We start from the raw sequence: 19,676 nt of genomic DNA on the forward strand, positions 1-19,676 counted from the left end.
TCTATGCTGTACCTCTCTATGACTCAAAGTAAGTAGCAGGTTATACCAATGACAGTCCATGGATGTTACCTACCTGGATTTCAAGAAGGCTATTGACAAGGTGCAGCATAAGAGGCTGTTGAGTAAGATAAGGGCCCATGGTGTTAGAGGCAGACAGTGGGGATAAAAGGGTCCTTCTCAGGATGGCAGCTGCTGACAGCTGTGTTCCTGCAAGGCTCAGTGTGGGACCACAAGTTTTCACATGATACATGAATGATCTAGATGAAGGAACTGAGGTCTTCTGGCTAAGTTTGTAGATGATGCAAAGTTAGGTCGAGGGACAGGTAGCATTGAGGAGGTGGGGAGAATACAGAAGGAAAGTGTGAGGTCATGCACTTTGGTGGGAAGAATAGGTCATGAAGTGCTTTTAAGGCTGGTCATGGCATTAATCAACTCCAGCCTCCCTACTACTCTTAACCCACTCCAATTTGCCTATCAGATCCACATCAGATGCCATATCACTTGTGCTTTACCCCTCCCTAGAACATCTTGACATCAAGGACAGCTATGTAAGAATCCTACTTATCCACTACAGCTCAGCCTTCAACACTTTTATCCCCTCGAGACTGATTGATTATTAAACTTAGCAATCTCAGACTAAAGAGGGAGAAAGTGAGGACTGCACGTGCTGGGGATCCGAGCTTAAAAATGTGTTGCTAGAAAAGCGCAGCAGGTCAGGCAGCATCAAAGGAGAAGGAGAATCGACGTTTAGGGCATAAGCCCTTCTTCAGGATCCTGTCTGACCTGCTGCGCTTTTCCAGGAACACATTTTTAAGCTCCACATCTCAGACTAAACCCCACTTTCTGCAACTGGATCCTCAGTTTCCTGACCCACAGGCCACAATCAGTGAAGATTGGAGACAATATTTCATCCTCTTTAACACTCAGAGATGCGTACTCAGCCCCCTACTGTACTCACTGTATACCCATGACTGCATTGCCAAATACCAGGCTCGTGTCATTTACAAGTTCGCTGATGAAAGCACCATAGTCAGTCGAATCTCAGATGGCGAAGAAACAGACTATAGACAAGAGGTGGATGACCTGGAAAAATGGTGCGCTGAGAACAACCTAGCTCTCAATGCTGGCAAAACCAAGGAACTGATTCTTGACTTTTAGCTGGATGCACCTCATGCCTCCCACACTAACAGGTGGATCGAGTGGAGAGCGTCAAGCTCCTGGGAGTGGTCATCCACAACGAGCTTTCTTGGACTCTTCATGTGGACACACTGGTTACAAAGGCCCACCAATGTCGTCTCTTCCTCTGGCAGCTGAGGAAATTTGACATGATGGTGAATACCCTTGCCAACTTTAATAACCCATCAAGAGCATTCTGTCTGGATGTATCACTACCTGGTATGGCAACTGTACCATTCGAGATCGGAGACTGTTACAAAGAGTGGTGAATTTAGCCCGGACAATCACAAAGGCCAACCTCCCACCTAGAGAATCCATCTACCAGGCCCGCTATCAAGGAAAGGCTGCCAGCATTCTCAAAGGTCCATCCCACCCTGGCAAGCTCTACCACTGGGGAGAAGGTACAGAAGCCTGAACGTATGCACCAGCCGGTTTCGAAACAGTTTCTACCCTACACTTGTTAGAATACTGAATGGACTCTCAAGCTCTTAACATTTGCCTGTACCAGTGTTTTTATTTTTGCTGCTGTTTACCTATTGTTTACTATCTATGCTACTTAATTATGCGATCTGCCTGGATAGCTTGCAAGGCAAAGCTTTTCATTGGTACATATGACAATAAATTCAATTAAATTCAATAGAGGCATGGACTACTTTCTAAATGGGGAGAAAATTGAGAAGTCTGAAGTGCAGAGATACTTGGGAGGTCTAGACCAGGATTCTCTCAAGGAAAACTTGCAGGTTGAGTTATTAGTTATGAAGACAAATGCAATGATGGCATTTATTCTGAGAGGGCTTGAATATAAAAGCAAGTATGTACTTCTGGGGCTCTGTAAGGCTCTGGTCAGACCACATTGGGAGTATTGTGTGCAGTTTTGGGCCCCATATCTCAGGTAGGATGTACTGGCCCTGGAGCATGTTCAGAGGAGGTTCACGAGGATGGTTCCAAGAATGAAAAGCTTAACATATGAAGAACATCTGAGGACTCTGGGTTAACACTTAATGGACTTTAGAAGGACGAGAGTGATCTAACTGAAACATACAAAATACTGAATGGCCTGGACAGAGTAGATGTTGGGAAGATGTTTCCATTGTAGGAGAGACTAGGACCCGAGGGCATAGCCAGAGAGTTAATGGAAGACTTTTTAGATTGGATATCAGGAGAAACCTAGTTGTGAATCTATGGCATTCATTGCCTCAGAAGGCTGTGGAGGCCAGGTCATTGAGTATATTTAAGATAGAGATAGGTAGGATCAAGGGTTACACGGAGAAAGCAGGAGAATGGAGTTGAGAAACTTATCAGCCATGATTGAATGTCAGGCAGGAGACTGGAAGCAAGCAGAAAGCCAGGCAGCATCAGGCGGTGCAGAAGTTGATGTTTCAGGTGTGACCTCCTGATGCTGCCTGCCTTGCTGTGTCCTTCCTGCCTCCTGCCTGTCTACTTTGGATTCCGGCATCTGCAGTTTTTTCAACCATGATTGAATGTTGGAGCAGACTCAATGGGCTGAATGGCCTAATTTTTGCTGCTATGTCTTATGGTCTTATGTATCTGCTACCTTCTCCTTCTGGTTGGAAGTGGTCAAGTGTTTGGAAAGTGCTGTCTAAGAATGAATTTCTGCAGTGCATCTTTTAAATGCTCCACAATGTTGCTACTGCATGTTAGTGAACGACAAAGTAGATTTTATTTGTAGATATGGTGCAAATCAAACAGGTTGCTTGTCCTGGATGGTGTTGGGCTGCTTCTGTCCAGGCAAGTGGAGCATATTCTGCCATGCACTTGACTTATTTCTTGTTGATGGTGGACAGTTTTTGGGGAGTCAGGAGGTGAGTTTCTCCCTGCAGAACTCCTGTCAACTGTATTTATATGGCTCATCTAGTTCAGTTTCTGGTCAATGGGAACCCTCAAAATGTTGATATTGGTGGATTCAATGAAAAACAAAACCACTTTGTTGGCACATTAACACTATTGAATAAATTATATTTGTAAAACTTTCTCTATGGCCACACTTGGCGCATTACATGGCTGTTGCTTTAGAAACACCTGGCCACTAAATTAAATACTTCTTTATCATTTGACTGTGCATAATATTATGTTGTACCCAAACAGTGAATCCAATTGTGTTGAATGTGCCCACTTAAGCAGGTTTTGATGTTCTGTCCATTGAATGGATTCTGTTCATTTTCAGATTCTGAGACACTAATGCGCTGTTTAGAAAAGTGAGTGGTGATTAATGCTGTGTTTGTTTCAATTGATTTGCTGAATGAACAGTTAAATGGACTGGTACAGCAGACAATTCATGAGCTGCTTTGTTTTCTCTTGGCTTATATAAATTAGTTTTGGGATTTTGCCTATCTGTGTATGTGTTGTCAATGCCCAGCTGGCTGGCAAATAGGGCTGTTGCATCGGCAGATAGTGCAAGTGATATCATATCACCATGACAGAGCCCTAGATATGAACAATAACATTTACAATAATCCACTGCATCCAAAAGGACAACATTGTCTCTTGTATTATAGCATACTGACTGCAACTGTTATGATTTAGTGTGCAAACATTGAAAGGTGCCCAAGTCTAGCTGTCTTGGGCAGGTAGGTCGTCATTAGGGCACGAGGCATCATAGTCAGGGATCCAAATGTAAGGTGGAGGCTGGCAGAGAGAAAGAGAGTGAGAATAAATATGGGGTAGCTTCTGAGAATATGATCTGTATTTTATCAGAGGAATGAAACTCCACTGCCATTCCAACTAATGGGGAAAACTCAATGAACATTGGAAATACTGGCGACTTTGATCCAGGGTGGATTTTGTTGTTTCCTATTTGGCTGAGAATGGGGTGGGATCAACAGTTACTCACCAACGGTCTGACTTTGAGTGCAGACAGGCACTTGAAGGGGAGGGGTGGACCCACGCAGCTCAAGCCACTTTGACTGAACGTATGTGATAACATTTCAGTCCGAGGTGACACACTTCCATTTCCCCTCCGGATGTGTTTGTCCCTTTGCCCAACACTCCGTCCTACATTGTGATCATGTGGCCAAGGCTTTTTGTCTCTGCAACCGCCCGTCAGTGATGTGGTCAATAGCCTTTAATTATATCACTGGCAATATTAATTCTTGTATGCATTAATTCTCGAGGCTTGATTTATTATTTATTGCTAGTGGAAAATTGATGTGCTGTCTCTAAAAGCAATTTTTTTTTTAAGTTGGTGGCTTTCTGGATCCTTTCAGAAGGCATTAAAAGTCAGCCATGAACTTTGGCACTGGAGCTATGTATACAGCAGAGAAAATAGATTACCTTACCTGAATTAGCTGGGTTTTAATAGTAATCTAGCTGCTTCAAAACTGATTTTCTGATGTCAGCACACAAATGACCTGATTTGTTGATTGCTGTGCTCTTTGTTTTTAGCTGGCCCATGTCGGCAGCTCGTGTCTGATTGTGTTGCTGATTGTGATGCTGTATATGCTGGTGGCATACTGTTAAGGGATTTTTTATTGCTGTTTTCCTGCAAGGAAATTATTGCTGCACAGAATTGGAGACAAGCTTTTTGTATCTAGTCTGGCCTGATAGAGATACCATGGAAGGAGTGAAAGAGCTGGTAAGGTTCGGGTTGAAATGAGTTGTGCATCCAGGGTATTGATAATATGGTAAATCCGAAGTTCATTTGCTCTTGATATCCAGCATCTGTGTAAAAACGGTGAGTCAGTCAGCTGTGTGAATGTGCTCACTGCCTCCTGGTTTTTCTTGGAATTGAGTGCGAAATGTTCAAAATTTAAAATATTTGACGTGCAAATTCCTGGATGCAAATCCCTGGGATTTGAACAGGCTCCTGTCATAATGTACTGTTCATCAGTTTCTATCAGCCATGTGATTGGATTAGTTTAATTCTGCTGATTTGCTATGTTTTGTTAATGTGACTCTAAGGCAGAAAAGCCTACAACAGCTGGAGGATAAAATATGGCAGCAATCACTTAAACTGGGTTTGAAACTGACCCTTCTTTCTTCACTGTTGTAAGCTTCAACTCATCCAAAACTCTGCCACCTGAGTCTACACTAAGTCCTAGTTGCGAATCAGTCTTAACACCATTTGAGGAACTGGGAGGTAATATTTAAAATTTGAATCTAGTATTCAAATTGCACCACAGGCTTGATCTCTTTCTTTGATCTCCTGTAAATGCTGCAATACCTTCCTCTCTCGAACTTTCCTTCTAGTTATTCATGTCGCTCTCAACTATACCTTTAGTTGGCAAGGCTCATGCTCTGGACTCCCTCAATGAAACCTAATGCCTCTTTGCTTTGGAATCTGCTTTCCTCCTGATGCCTCTACATGAAGTTTTCTGGGGCACGTTTCTGCATTAAAGAGACCTGTGAATTCATATTATATTATACAAATGTGTGCGTTTGTATTTTTTTTCTTCATTCATTTGTGGGACAATGAATATTGCTGGCTGTGCCAGCACTTTATTGCCTGTCCCAGGTTGCCCATGAGAAGGTGGTGGTGAGCTGCCTTCTTAAACTACTGCAATCCACCTGCTGTGGGTTGACCTGCAATGCCATAAGGGAGGGGATTCCAGGAGTTTGACCCATTGACAGTGAAGGAATGGGGAATAATTTCCAAGTCAGGATGGTGATTGGCTTGGAGGGAACTTGGTGGTGGTCCCATAGATCTGCTGCATTGACTTCTAGCTGGAAGTGGTTGTGGGTTTGGAAGGTGCTGTCTGAGGATATTTGGTGAATTTCTGCAGTGCATTTTGTAGATAGTACATGCTGCTGCTATGGATGCAATGGATGTTGTGCCAATCAAGTGGGCTGCTTTGTTCTCTATGGTATCCACCATCTTGGATGTTGATGGGGCTACACTCATCCAGGCCAGTGGGGAGTATTCCATCATAATCCTGACTTGTACCTTATAGATGGCAGTCAGGCTTTGAGGAGTCAGGAGGTGAGTTAATCGCTACAGTACTTGGAGTCTCTGACCTGCTGTTGTAGCCATTGTGTTTATGTGGTGAGTCCAGTTGGGTTTTTGGTAAATGATAATCCTCAGGATGGTGTTAGTGGGGAATTCAGTGATGGTAACACTGCTGAATGTCAAGGGGTGGTGGTTAGATTGTCTCTTATTCATGATGGTAATAGCCTGACATTTGTGTGGCGTGAATGTTACTTGCCACTTGTCTGCCAAAATCTGGATACTGTCCAGATCTTGTTGCACTTGAACATGTTTCAGTATCTGAGGAGTTGTGAATGGTGCTTATCATTGTGCAGTCATTGGCGAACATCCCTACTTCTGACCTTATGACGGAAGGAAGGTCATATAATGAAGTAGTTGAAGGTGGTTGGACCAAGGACACTGCCCTGAGGAACTCCTGCAAAGATGTCCTGGAGCTGAGATGACTGACCTCCAATCAGTCAGGTATGACACTAACCACTGGAGAGTTTGCCCCCTGATACCCATTGATTCCCATTGATTCCAGTTTTGCTAGGGCTCCTTGGTGCCATTCTTGATTGAATGCAGTCAAGGGCTGTCACTCTCCTCTCCCCTCTGGGATTCAGCTGCTTTGTCCATGTTCAGACCAAGGCTGTAATGAGGTCAGAAGCTGAGTGTCCCTGGCAGAACTCAAACTGGGCCTCACTGAGCAGGTTATTGCTGAGCCGGTGCTGCTTGATAACGCTGTTGATGACACCTTCCATCATTTTACTGATGATGATGGAGTGTAGATTGATGGGGCAATCATTGAACAGGTTGGATTTGTCCTGCTTTATAAGTACAGGGCACTTTTTCACATTGCCAGGTAGATGCCAGTGTTATAACTGTACTGGATCTGTTTGGCTAGGGGAGCGGCAAGTTCTGGAGTTCAGCACTATTGCTGGAATGTTGTCAGGGCCTGTAACCTTTGCAGTATCCAGTGTCTCCAACCATTTCTTGAAATCATGGGGAGTGAATCGAATTGCCTGAAGACTGGTATCTGTGACACTGGGGACCACTGAAGGAGGCCGAGATGGATCAACTACTCGGCACTTCTGGCTGCAGATTGCTGCAAAAGCTTCAGCCTTATCTTTTACACTGATGTGCTGAACTCTTCCTTCATTGAGGATGGGGATATTTGTGGAGCCGCCTCCCCCAGTGAGTTGTTTAATTGTCCGTCACCATTCACGATGTGACAGGACTGCAGAGCTTATATCTGCTCCATTGATTGTGGGATTGCTTAGCTCTGTCTATCACTTGCTACTTTTGCTGTTTGGCAAGTAGTCCTGTTTGGTGGCTTCACCACATTGACACCTCATTTTCAGGTATGCCTAGTGCTGCTCCTGGCATGCCCTCCTGTACTCTCCATTGAATGAGGGTTGATGCCCCGGCTTGATGGTAATGGTTGAGTGGGGATGTGCTGGGCCATGAGGTTATGGATTGTCCTGGAGTATGGTTCTGCTGTTGTTAATGGCCCATTATGCCTCATAGATGCCCAGTCTTAAGTTGCTTGACCTGTTCAAAGTCTGTCCCATTTAATACAGTGATAGTGCCACACAACACGATGGAATTTATTCTCAATGTGAAGGTGGGACTTCGTCTCCACAAGGACTGTACGCCGGTCTCTCTCACTGATACTGTCATGGACAGATACATCTGTAGCTGGCATGTTGATAAGGATGTGGTCAGGAATGTTTTTTCTCCTCTTGTTGGTTCCCTCACCACCTGCTGCAGACCCAGTCTGGCAGCTATGTCCTTTAGGACCTGACCAGCTCAATCTGTAATAATACTGTTGAGCCACTTTTGCTGGTGGACATTGAAATCCCCCACCCAGATACATTCTGTACCCTTGCCATCCTCGGTGCCTCCTCTAAGTGAAGTTCAACATGGAGAATACCAATTCATCAGCTGAGGGAGGATGCTATGTGCTAATCAGGAGTTTCCTAGCCCAAGTTTAAGCTGAAGCCATGAGACTTCATGGGGTCTGAAGTCAATGTTGAGGACTCTCAGAGCAACTCCTGCCTGACTGTATACCATTGTGCTAGTAAGGCAGAGCATATCCAGGGATGAGGATGTTGGTGTCTATGACAGTATATGGTGTGATTCCGAGAGTATGACTATGTCAAGCTGTTGCTTGGCTAGTCTGTGACGAAAAGGGTGTTGCTAGAAAAGCACAGCAGGTCCGGCAGCATCCAAGGAGCAGGAGAGTCAACGTTTCGGACATAAGTCCTTCAGAAGGAAGTCTGTGAGACAGCTTTCCCAACTTCAGCACTAACCCCCAGATGTTCCTGTGGAGGACTTTGCAGGGTCAAGAGGGCTGTTTCTGCTGTTGTTTTACTGCTGCCTAGGTTAACACCAGGTATTCCGTCAAGTTCCATTGAAGAAAATATGTTGCTTTAATTATTCGCAATCCCTAGGGTAGTGTTCAAACCTTTCTCACTTCTTCCCTACCCCCACCACTATCCCATCAATAACATAAATGCCACTTTTTCTTAGCTGCTATCAATTCTGATGGAGGGTGACTGGACTCAAAACGTTAACTCTGTTTTCTCTCCACAGATGCTGACAGACATGCTGTGTTTCTCCAGTAATTTTTTTTTTGTCCCACTTGAGATACGTGCATATTTTTAGAAGTCAGAAATCTCTGGCTATTAGGATTTTTCCCCTGTCTTTGATCTTCATTTTGGATTGAATATCCCATAGGAAACAGAAACAGAAGTAGGTCATATGGTCATTTTGATCCAGACCCCTACTTGTTAACACCAAATTTCAAGCTAACTACTTGGAGTTCCTTGTTTGAGCTGTGTTTCACAAGCACAGTGGTAAAACTGGAGCATTCAGAATCTGAAGTTGTCACTGAGATGCTCCACGTAGGTACTGTCAAACCCCTCTGGCACCTTCCTTCACTTTTTCATTTTACTCCTGAAGATAGTTTTGCTACCAGATTCCACCATGTTGTACCCCAGAATTAAACAAATCATTGTCTCCAAATTGCTTAGTTTAATTTAGATTTAATTTAGATTACTTACAGTGTGGAAACAGGCCCTTCGGCCCAACAAATCCACACCGATCCGCCAAAGCGTATACCACTCAGACCCATACTCCTACACTTACCCCTTCACCTAACACTACGGGCAATTTAGCATGGCCAATTCACCTAACCTGCACATTTTTGGATTGTGGGAGGAAACCGGAGCACCCGGAGGAAACCCACGCAGACACTGGGAGAATGTGCAAACTCCACACAGACAGTCACCTGAGGTGGGAATTGAACCGTGTTCAGTTGTTACTCCTCACTTGGACAGTTTCTCAGTAACCATCATTCATTGTAATGGGAAGTTTTATTTTGGCTGGAATCTTGATCAAAGAACGAATGACTAATGATCATTGTAAGCAAGGAGAGGCAGGCCTGTTACACAGGTCACCCTGTGTGGAAACCTCATGGTTTTGCATGATTTATTGCACAGAAATGCGCAGTAAATCCCAGATTGTACGATGTGTTTCTTTGTTCTCAAGATGCCTGGGATGATAGCAAATCTTGCATTTAATGCCAACCCTCGTTGAACAGATGACCAAGTGGCTACCCCCTAAGTAATTGCATCAGATTAAGTGTCAATCACAACTTGGGTCTAAAGTTACAAATAGGCCAAATCATGTGTGATTGGAAAGTTGTTTCAGTGAATGAATTGCATTCAGTGCAATCTGACAGTTTTTAAAAAATTTTTGGTGCCAGCTCAATTATAGACAGAGACAGGAAACAGAGTAGGAATAAGCTGGTCATTTTCAGAGTGGTAGGCAGTGACTAGTGGGATACTTGCTTGGCGCAGCTATTTGCAATATATAATGTTTTAGATGAGGGAATTAAATATATCTCCAAGTTTGCAGATGAAAAAGCTGGCTGGGAGGATGAGCTCTGAGGAGGATGCAGCGATACTTCAGTGTGATTTGGATAAGCTGAGTGAATGGGCAAGTGCGTGGTCGATGAAATGTAATGTGAATAAATGTGAGGTTTTCCGCGTTAGGAGCAAAAACAGCAAGGTGAATTAGACTATATTACAATTACAATGACTATATTACAATTCTAACAGGACTAGATTAGATTAGATTACTTACAGATTAGATTACTTACAGTGTGGAAACAGGCCCTTCGGCCCAACAAGTCCACACTGACCCGCCGAAGCGCAACCCACCCATATCCCTACATTTACCCCTTACCTAACACTACGGACAATTTATCCTGGCCAATTCACCTGACCTGCACATCTTTGTGACTGTGGGAGGAAACCGGATCACCCGGAGGAAACCCACGCAGACACGGGGAGAACGTGCAAACTCCACACAGTCAGTCGCCTAAGTCGGGAATTGAACCCGGATCTCAGGTGCTGTGAGGCAGCAGTGCTAACCACTGTGCCACCGTGACTAGACACAATGAATATCAGAAGGATGTTCCCCAGGACCAGGGATCATGATACTATGGAGTAGGGCATTTAGGACTGAATTTAGGAGAAATTTCTTCCTTCAGAAAGTGGTGAGCCGATGGAATTCTCTGCCATGGAAAGCAGTTGAGATATAAACATTGAATGTTTTCAAGAAAGAGTTAGATCTAGTTCTTGGGGCTGAATGGATCAAAGAGTTTGGGGCCAAGGGAGGAGGAGTACTGAGTTGGATGATCACCCATGACTATGTTGAATGGAAGAACAATCTCAAAAGGGCTGAATGACTTTCTCCTATTATTTTCTATGTTTATTATCAGACTTTGCAGCTTTGAATTTGCAACCTGTAGTTGCTATCCTGTATTGTGACTACTGTAGGCTGCTATCCCTGCAGTGGACTAATAAAATGTTATAATTGGATTTTTAAAAGGTATATTATACCAAAGGAATCACTGCCTCAGCTGCTGCACTGCTTTGTGGACCAGATGGGGAGGAATTAACATGTGGGAAATGTGCATTTGGAGCTGGAGCTGTGGGTCTGAACAAATATTATTTCTTTGTAGTGATGAGGCTATATGGGGTCTGACTGAGCATTAGTATTTGAGGAGGAGACCGTGTGAAGCTCATGCCCTGGTTGGTGATCCATCTTATTTTCTTTTGTCAGATGAAGATTTCTTTCAATGACTCCAGTCTGCATACGACATTTGAGTATCCGTCAGAGAACTCCCTCATACAGGAGGAGGAATCTGAGGAGAGTGACAACGATGAAGAGGAGCAGTCCTCCACATTCTTCTTTCCACGTCCCAGCTACACCAGCTCTCCCACAACACCAAGCAGCCCCTTACGGACTAACACTGTAGTCTCAGGTATGTTGGTATGATCCCTTTTGACACCAAGAACTTTTTTAAAAAAATACTTCATTTCTAATGACTGACCTAAAGAAATTCCATGTCAGGATTTCAGGTTTTAAGATTTTTACTGTAACAAACAAGCTAAAAGCAGCATTCATTAACAAAAAATACTTAATAGACAATTATTACTCTAAACTAAAAAGATATATTTTCCCTCAAACTTTTTTAACTAACTGAAATTTCCATGTCACAGTTATACTTCTCTTGGTGTTCTCCATCAATTTTCAATTTTCGTAAGAACTAGACTAAAATCACTCCCAGCTTTCAACAAGATTAGGGATTTGCTCTTCCCAGCTTGCAGAGTCATAATGTTATGCACTTCTCTGTTTCTGGTGAAGATTAGATTCCCTACAGTGTGGAAACAGGCCCTTCGGCCCAACCAGTCCACGCCGACCCTCCGAAGAGTAACCTACCCATTCCAATGCACCTAACACAATGGACAATTTAGGATGGCCAGTTCACCAGACTTGTACATCTTTGGACTGTGGGAGGAAACCGGAACACCCGGAGGAAACCCACGTAGACACGGGGAGAATGTGCAAACTCCACACAGACAGTCACCAGAGGCTGGATTTGAACCTGGGACCCTGGTGTTGTGAGGGAGCAGTGCTAACCACTGAGTCACTGTGCTGCCCCAAAGTTGACAACTGGCAATATCCCACCAATCCAAAACTATTCTTCTCGAGTCTTCCCATTGATAAGGCATGAATGCCTTTGATTTGAGACCGTGTTCTCCCTGGTAGGTTCTTGACTGAAAGGCAGCACGCTGATCTCTGCTCACCACACTAGCTGCAGCTATAATTATTATTCTGAGATCTTACTTTCTGTCTCTCTCTCTCTTTTCTGACCAGAAAATTTGAGACAGTAGTTAAGCCAGCTAATGTTGTCTTTGCTTTCAGATGTGAATATTTTTCACCTTACTACTCAGTGAGTTTCTCAACCTGTGCTTTCCACCCCTATGATATCCGTTCCTATGATGACAAGCCACGCTGGCTTGTAGTTGGGCAGAAGTTGTACCCACTTGCCAATTCCATTTTACCTAGAATTAAAGGGACAGTCCTAAATTATAATTATAAAACCTTGGACTCAACGTGTGTTGAGCATGACATCTACAAGTCCCTGGAGTTTCTGCTGTATTGGAAGAATAGGTACTTAAATTATTGTGCTATCTTCTCTTTCACAGGGCTATCAACAGGGTTAGGTCTATACCCAGCATTCCTGTTTCAGTTCTTGACAACTGGATGATGATTTCAGGAGAGCTTAATTCTTTGCATCACCCAGTTATCAGGTGACCCATTCAAAACTGCACACAATTGGCCAGTCAGCTGGCTTGTGAGGGTGCCTGCTTTGGGTTCCAGGCTGAACTGGAACAACAGTGCTACCTAGTGGTTATTAGGGAAATAGTACAAATTTCCTGCTCCTTAAAGCCAGTAATGAAAAGTTTGAAGGTAAACGAAAACAAAGGCTTAATGTTTGGGTAATACATTAAGTGTTCTGATGCATGGGTTTTGACGTTGTTTCTGTATTTACCCAGCTAGAATATAAAAACAACTTGGTCAGTTACTAATGTTGAGCATAAGACCATTCTTACAGAACGAGGTCTAATTGACTGAGACTGACCTGTGGAGGGGAAAGTAAATGAGTTACTTTAAGAGGAGAAGAAAATGGTGGGCGATGTTCCAATTTAGCTGTGTTTCTCCATGGTGTTCAGATGTAGTGTTCAGCACAATGTGAGCAAGTCAGATGTAGCTGGTGGGCATACAACTGAGGCTAACCATCAATGTTTAGTGAGATGGATCAATGGTCAACTTTGGAGTGGTTGTGTCAAACTGGATGTGAGTTAGTACTTGGTACAGGTGATGTTGTGCTGTGCGTCAGTGGTTAAAGCTAGTGATTTCTCCCTACTAAAGCTGCCTATGGTTTCATTATCTCTAGACTTGAATAATCCAATGCCCTCCTGGTCGGTCCCTCATCTTCCACCCCTATGGAATTAAACTTGTATTTATCTGAAATGCTTAATGTATCTCAACTGTTATAATGTCTTTTTCATCTTTGCCCCAGGTTTAAAGTCCTCATCTTTATTTTCAAATCCCTGAATGATGTCACCCTGCCTTCTATAGTTACCTCCAACCTGACCAGCTGATAAATTTGAGAGCTGCTTCATTTCTGACCTTTTTGGCTTCCCTGATTTTAATTTCTTTATCTTTAGCACCGATATGTTTAACTGTCTTGACTAATTCTCTGGAATTTCTACAGCCCAAACTTTTCCAATTCTCTCTTACCTTTCTTTCAAGATGCTCCTTAAAATCTATTTCTTTGACTGAACTTTTGGTCACCTACCCTGATCTCTCCTTTTAGTGAATTTGATGTTAAAAATGTTTTTATTGATACTTTTATTCAGCATGTTTTCTCTTGAAAGCAGTACATAAGGGTGTGTTGTTTAATTAAGCGTTGGTCAGTAGGTATAACATAAAACGGTCATGTGTTGGCTACTTTGAAGAACGCTGTAGTTAAGGGGGTATGTTGAGGAGGACATGAGTTGTGTAAAGACATTATGTAAAATAGTGCACATTGAGACCTTCAGTTGCATCAGAGCCTGGCACTGGTGAGTGATCCACAGACTCTGTCACTTTTTCAACTTTGTAATTTCAGTCCTGTGATATTCAGTGTAGAGTTTAATGGTACGTATCTCTACTAGATGTGCTTTACTATGCTTTGGGTTGACTCCACAGATTAATGTGCAGAAACCTTAACATTGCTCACATAGTAGTACTTTGATTACAGGTGATTCATTTATCATCTTATGTGATTCCATCCTTCTCTAAAAGCTAATGATTTTTGTCAATCCTTCTCCTGTCATTTTTTGATCCCTCTTTTCATGCAGCTTTGACAAACTATGCTCCTAAACATGCAATGTCATTCAACACATGGCAGGAACAGAAGCTTGATGAATCAGTTTCTGGGAGGAACAACTCTCTGCACAGTACGGAATCCTCAACTGAAGATGATATGGTGAGTGTTCAGCAATTTGACTTGGACTATGCGCAACATAAGGTTATGTTTACATGAGCTCATGTGAGCAGCCCACCTGGAATCTGAGTGGTATGCGGTAATGTATTTTCTAGTGCACTATCTCTGTTTTGTCACTGAGCTATTGAATGCAGTAACATATGGTCACTAAGTTATGCTCCTGACTATAACGGGTTAAGTAAAAACCAGGAGATCTGGCAGCATCTATGGAGAGAAAAGGTTGGTACAGTTACAACATTTAACGAACATCTGGATGGGTATATGAATAAGAAGGGGCAAGTGCTGGCAAATGGGACTAGATTAATTTAGAATATCTGGTCGGCATTGATGAGTTGGACCAAAGAGTCTATTTCCATGATGTACATCTCTGACTCTAGGACCTGCTGAGTTTCTCCTGCAATTTCTGTTTTTGTTTCAGATCTTCAGTATCCACAGTTCGTTTTTTTATTAACATACCAGGACTTTGTCTCAACAAAGAACAGTGATAACAATATTGGGAGCCAAATTAAATAACTTGCATTACTATCTGAACCACATGTTACTTGATACAGGGACAAGCAGACCAGGAAAGCAAATATATCATAGAAATAAGGGAACCGTTTCTTGGGACCATTACTGGTATAAGAAGAAATTGCACTGCTGCAGTGGGCTTCAACTCAACATGACTGGGTCCAAGATCCTAATGGAATAATGAATAAGTTTGTTGAAATAAACCTCAGACCAATGAGATGGGGATGAGCATGGATTGAGATGGAAGAGAACTAATGAAGAAAAAAATAGCAGAGTGTCCTACATGATAAATGTCTTAACATCTGAAAATATTCCAAAGCTTCCCAACTCTGTGAATGTAAATGTTGCTCTATATCCCAGTTCTAAATGGCTGAACCTTTATCCTGTGACTATGATGCCAAGCAGTGGATTCCTTGACCAGGGAAGCAGGTTTGCAGCCTCTCCCAGGAAAAGTCACGTCATATTTCACTCCAGGAAATCACAACTGAAAGCACCAGGGATTGGTAGTAAGCTTGTGAATGGGTTGTAAATTAATTCGGAAGTAGTTGACAATGAGTAGGGATAAAGGAAATATTCTTGGATGATCAAGTTGTGACAAGTGGTATTCTTCTGGGATCTATACTGGAACCTCAGGTTTTCATCATCTACGTCAAGGTGGTGAGAGTGCCCTTAACATCAACGCCACATTTGACCATGTGGTATTAAGGAGCTGTAGCAAAATTGGAATCAATAGGAATCAGGGGAAATTCTTCTTGTTGTAGTCATACCTGGCACAAAGGAAAATGGTTGTGGCTGTTGGAGATCAAATATCTCTGCTCCAGGACAACTCTGAAGGAGTTCCTCAGGTTAATGTCTGAGGCCAAACCATCTTCAAATGCTTCATTAGTGACTTTCCCTCCAATATAAGGTCAGCCACATAGAATCATACAATGCAGAAGAGGTCCTTCAGCCCATTGAGTCAGTTTCATGAAATCCACATTAATCCCACTGTCCTGCACTAGGCCCATAGCCTTAAATGTTATGACACTTCATGTGCTCATCCAAGTACTTTTTAAAGAATGTGAGTTTACCTGCCTCCACCACCCTCTCAGGCAGTGTGTTCCAGGCCTCAACCACACTCAAGGTGAGGAAAGGTTTTGTCAAATTCCCTCTAAACAGCTTATCCAGCCTCTCTTCTTAGCTAAGATGCCCCATCCCAGAAACCATTCTGGTGAATCTCCTTTGCACCCCTTTCAGTGCAATCAGATGCAGCCTATAGTGTGGAGACCAGAAGTGCACACAGTAATCCAGCTGTGGTCTAACTAAAGTCTTGTGCAGTTCCAGCATAAGCCCCCTGCTCTTAAAGTCTATACCTTGACTCATGAAGACAAGTGTCCCTTATGCCTAAATTACTTGCCCTGCCTCCTTAGGACCCTGTGAGCAAGCACCTCAAGATCCCTCTGTTCCTCTGAGCTTCCTAGTAATCTGCCATTTATTGAGTACTCCCTTGTTTTTTACTTCCACTGTGCATCACCTCACAATTACCAGGGTTAAATTCCAACTGTCACTGATCTGCCCATCTAACGAATCCATCTATATCCTCCTGAAACTGAAGCCCTTCTTCCTCAGTAACAACCACCCAGTCAATCTTTGTGTTATCTGCAAACTTATCATCACCTTCCAACATTCTCAACTACATGATTATTTGTGATATATAAACAAGGGACCCAGCACAGATTCTTGTGGTACACCACTGCACACCGGGCTCCAGTCACACAAACAGTCTTCCACCACCACCTTCTATGTCCTAGCACTAAGCCAAGTTTGGATCCAACATACAAAGTTACACTAGATTCCATGTGCTTTTATCTTTTTCATCAGTTTCCCATGTGGGATTTTGTCTTGAAGGCCTTGCTGAAATCCATATAAACTGCATCAGCTATAGAGGGATGTTCACTGATTGTGCAATGCTCTGCATCATTTGCAGCTCCTTAGATATTGAAGCAGCCCATATCCAAATGCAGCAATTGTAGGTGCATCTATATCAAATGAACTGCAGCAGATCAAGAAAGCAACTCACCACTATCTTGTAGAGCAGTTAGTGTTGTGCAGTAATCACTAGCCCAACCAATGACATCCATATCCTATGAATGAATACAGGGTGGCCCCATATCCGGGGGTCTGGTTAGTGCAGTTTGTTACCTGTGATTTATCGTGGCCTGAACATATAAAAGGGAACATTCTAGAGCCAGGGACCAGGAGGCTGCTAGGAAGGTATGTTTCCCATTTAAATGAATGGGTTTGCATTCATTTAAATGGTTTTGGGCTTTAGCAGTCGGTCTTGGAACGTATCGCCTGCAGGTACCGAGGTGGTTGGGGGTGGTGGGGGGGGGGGGGGGGGGGGGCAGAATACTGTACTTTGAAAAATGAACTTCTTGAATGAAGGAGTAGAATGGATACATATTTGCTTTAAGACAGTAAGAGACAGAGTATGTTGTACAGAACAGAGCAGGATGTTACAAAGGGATAATGATAGATTAAGTAAATGGGTTAAATTAGTGTGATGCAGGTTCATTATATAGTACTATTCAGGAAATTTTGTTCTGAAGTGGGGAAATTATGTAAAGCTCTGATATATATTGGTTTATTCTGTATGTTAAGAGAAGGCCATGCTTTTTAGATTCAGGTTTTTTTTAATTGAAAAGATTTTTATTTTTTACACAATTATAAAATTACAAAAAAAAAACCAATCTGAGCATAACAACAATTACAATAAACTAACCATTACTCTACTCTACAAAACAAATAATAAAAAAAGCTACCCTTACTACAATTCAATAAAAAATTGAACAAAATAAATTAAATTAAATTACTTCACTCAGCGCATCCCCTCCCCCAAGCTCCCCATCACCAGGAGCAGCATTTAGCATACCCGTATTTATTCTGGATTCTCCGCCTCACTCCCTCAGGGCACCCAGCTCGTCAGGCCTAGGTCTCATGGCTAAACAATAGCCCTAGATAATATAGCCGACAAATCTGCTTCTAGATGGTTCAGAAAGGGCCGCCACGTCTTGTAGAAAAGTTCTGTTTTCTGGTGCACCATACTTGGAAGGAAGTTCAGGAGCATGTGTTCCATAACTCATCTATGCCATCCCAGCAGGCCTGGAGGGCTTTCCGAGGCCCAACTCATCAGAATGTTCTTCCTCGCACAATATTAAAAATATTGAACAGCTTTTTCCCATGCTCATCTAAGGAAGGCAAATTTGGCTGGCTCAGGATAAGAGACACGGTATCTACCTTGACCTCAGTCCCCAGGACCACCTCCATGACACTTGCTGTAGCACCCCAATACTCGCACAGCTTATGGCATGACCACAAACAATGGGTAAGAGTGCCAATCCCTATTTTGCATTTGGGGTATAATGGAGATGCTCCCTTTTTGAATTTCGCAAGCCGCTCTGGGGCCAAATAAACCCTATGTAGGATTTAAACATTCTCCCAAATGCCCTCCCAGATCTCTGGTAAAATGTCCACTCCCAACTCTTGCTCCCAGATGCCACGAAGTCACTCAATTTCTTTCGAGGCGCCACCTCCCAGTAAATGGTACAGGGTGCAATTAGAGAGAGTACTGAAGTACTTTCCTCTCCATGTCAGACCTATAAGGATCAATAGAAGGGTAGTCTTTTTCTGGATAAAGTCCCTGGCCTGAAAATAACAAAAGAGGTCCCTGCTGGGCAATTCATACTTGAGACTCAACTGATCGAAGGACATCATGACCTCCCCCTCAGATAAGTCTCCCAGACAAGAGACTCCCCTGGATGCCCATAACTTAAAACCAGAGTCCATCAACCCTGGCCGAAATCCTGGCATTCCTACTATAGGAGTGAGAAAGGAGGTTTTAGATTGCCCATGCTTTGTTGCATCGCCCTCCACACTTTAAATGTATTGATGACAATTGGGTTCCAACAATACTCCATGACTGTCCTCGTATTATTCATGAATAACAGATTAATAAGGGGGCATTTCACCTGGGCGGCCTCAATATCCAGCCATATTGACCTCGGGTCCTCACAAGCCCTATCATTCACAAAGGATAGGAGGGAGCTTATTTGATACCTCTTAATATCTGGAAAGTTTACACTCCCCCCATCCCCCATTCCCTGTGATGCCAAATAGAAGTACCGAGCCAACCGTTGAGTTTGTGCAATGTTTGCCTCAGCAACATCAGTGGAGCATTCGCATGGGATATAATAAACAAGGAAGAACATTCATTTTAATAAGAGCTATCCGGCCTAACCAAGATATTGGAAGAACCTCCCAATGCTGAAGATCCTGCCTTATCTTATCGAGCAAATGCATATATAACTGAGCCTTCTATAAATGGTCAAAGGTGGGAGTAATGTAAATGCCTAGGTGCAGAAGGCCTCCCTGTGACCACATGAAAGGGAATCAGATTTCACCTTCAAGATCAGGTCTTCGCCCAAGACCCCACCACGGGCAAGGCCTATAACTTCATAAAGTTAATCCTACATCCTGAGAAACAGCCAAATAAATTGATACATTGTATTAAAGGAGGCACAGGCCCTGCTGGGTTTGATAGGAAAAGGAGAACATTATCTGCAAACAGTGTGATCTTACGCTACCTCCAGGGCAGTTATATCGGGGTCCTTCTGGATTGCC

The 19,676-nt window shown here is 43.1% G+C and overlaps 1 protein-coding gene across 1 annotated transcript in view; it reads left to right on the forward strand.

Annotated features, from left to right (window-relative positions):
* tprn (taperin) overlaps positions 1-19,676 on the forward strand; it is a 103,213-nt gene that overhangs the window by 73,487 nt on the left and 10,050 nt on the right. Inside the window, exons 2-3 of the mRNA XM_060841263.1 lie at positions 11,231-11,432; positions 14,362-14,489. Coding sequence (XP_060697246.1) covers positions 11,231-11,432; positions 14,362-14,489 — 330 coding nt within the window. The remainder of the gene's footprint in view (positions 1-11,230; positions 11,433-14,361; positions 14,490-19,676) is intronic.

The sequence above is a fragment of the Hemiscyllium ocellatum genome, chromosome 21 (assembly GCF_020745735.1).
Source record: "Hemiscyllium ocellatum isolate sHemOce1 chromosome 21, sHemOce1.pat.X.cur, whole genome shotgun sequence".
NCBI lineage: Eukaryota > Metazoa > Chordata > Chondrichthyes > Orectolobiformes > Hemiscylliidae > Hemiscyllium > Hemiscyllium ocellatum.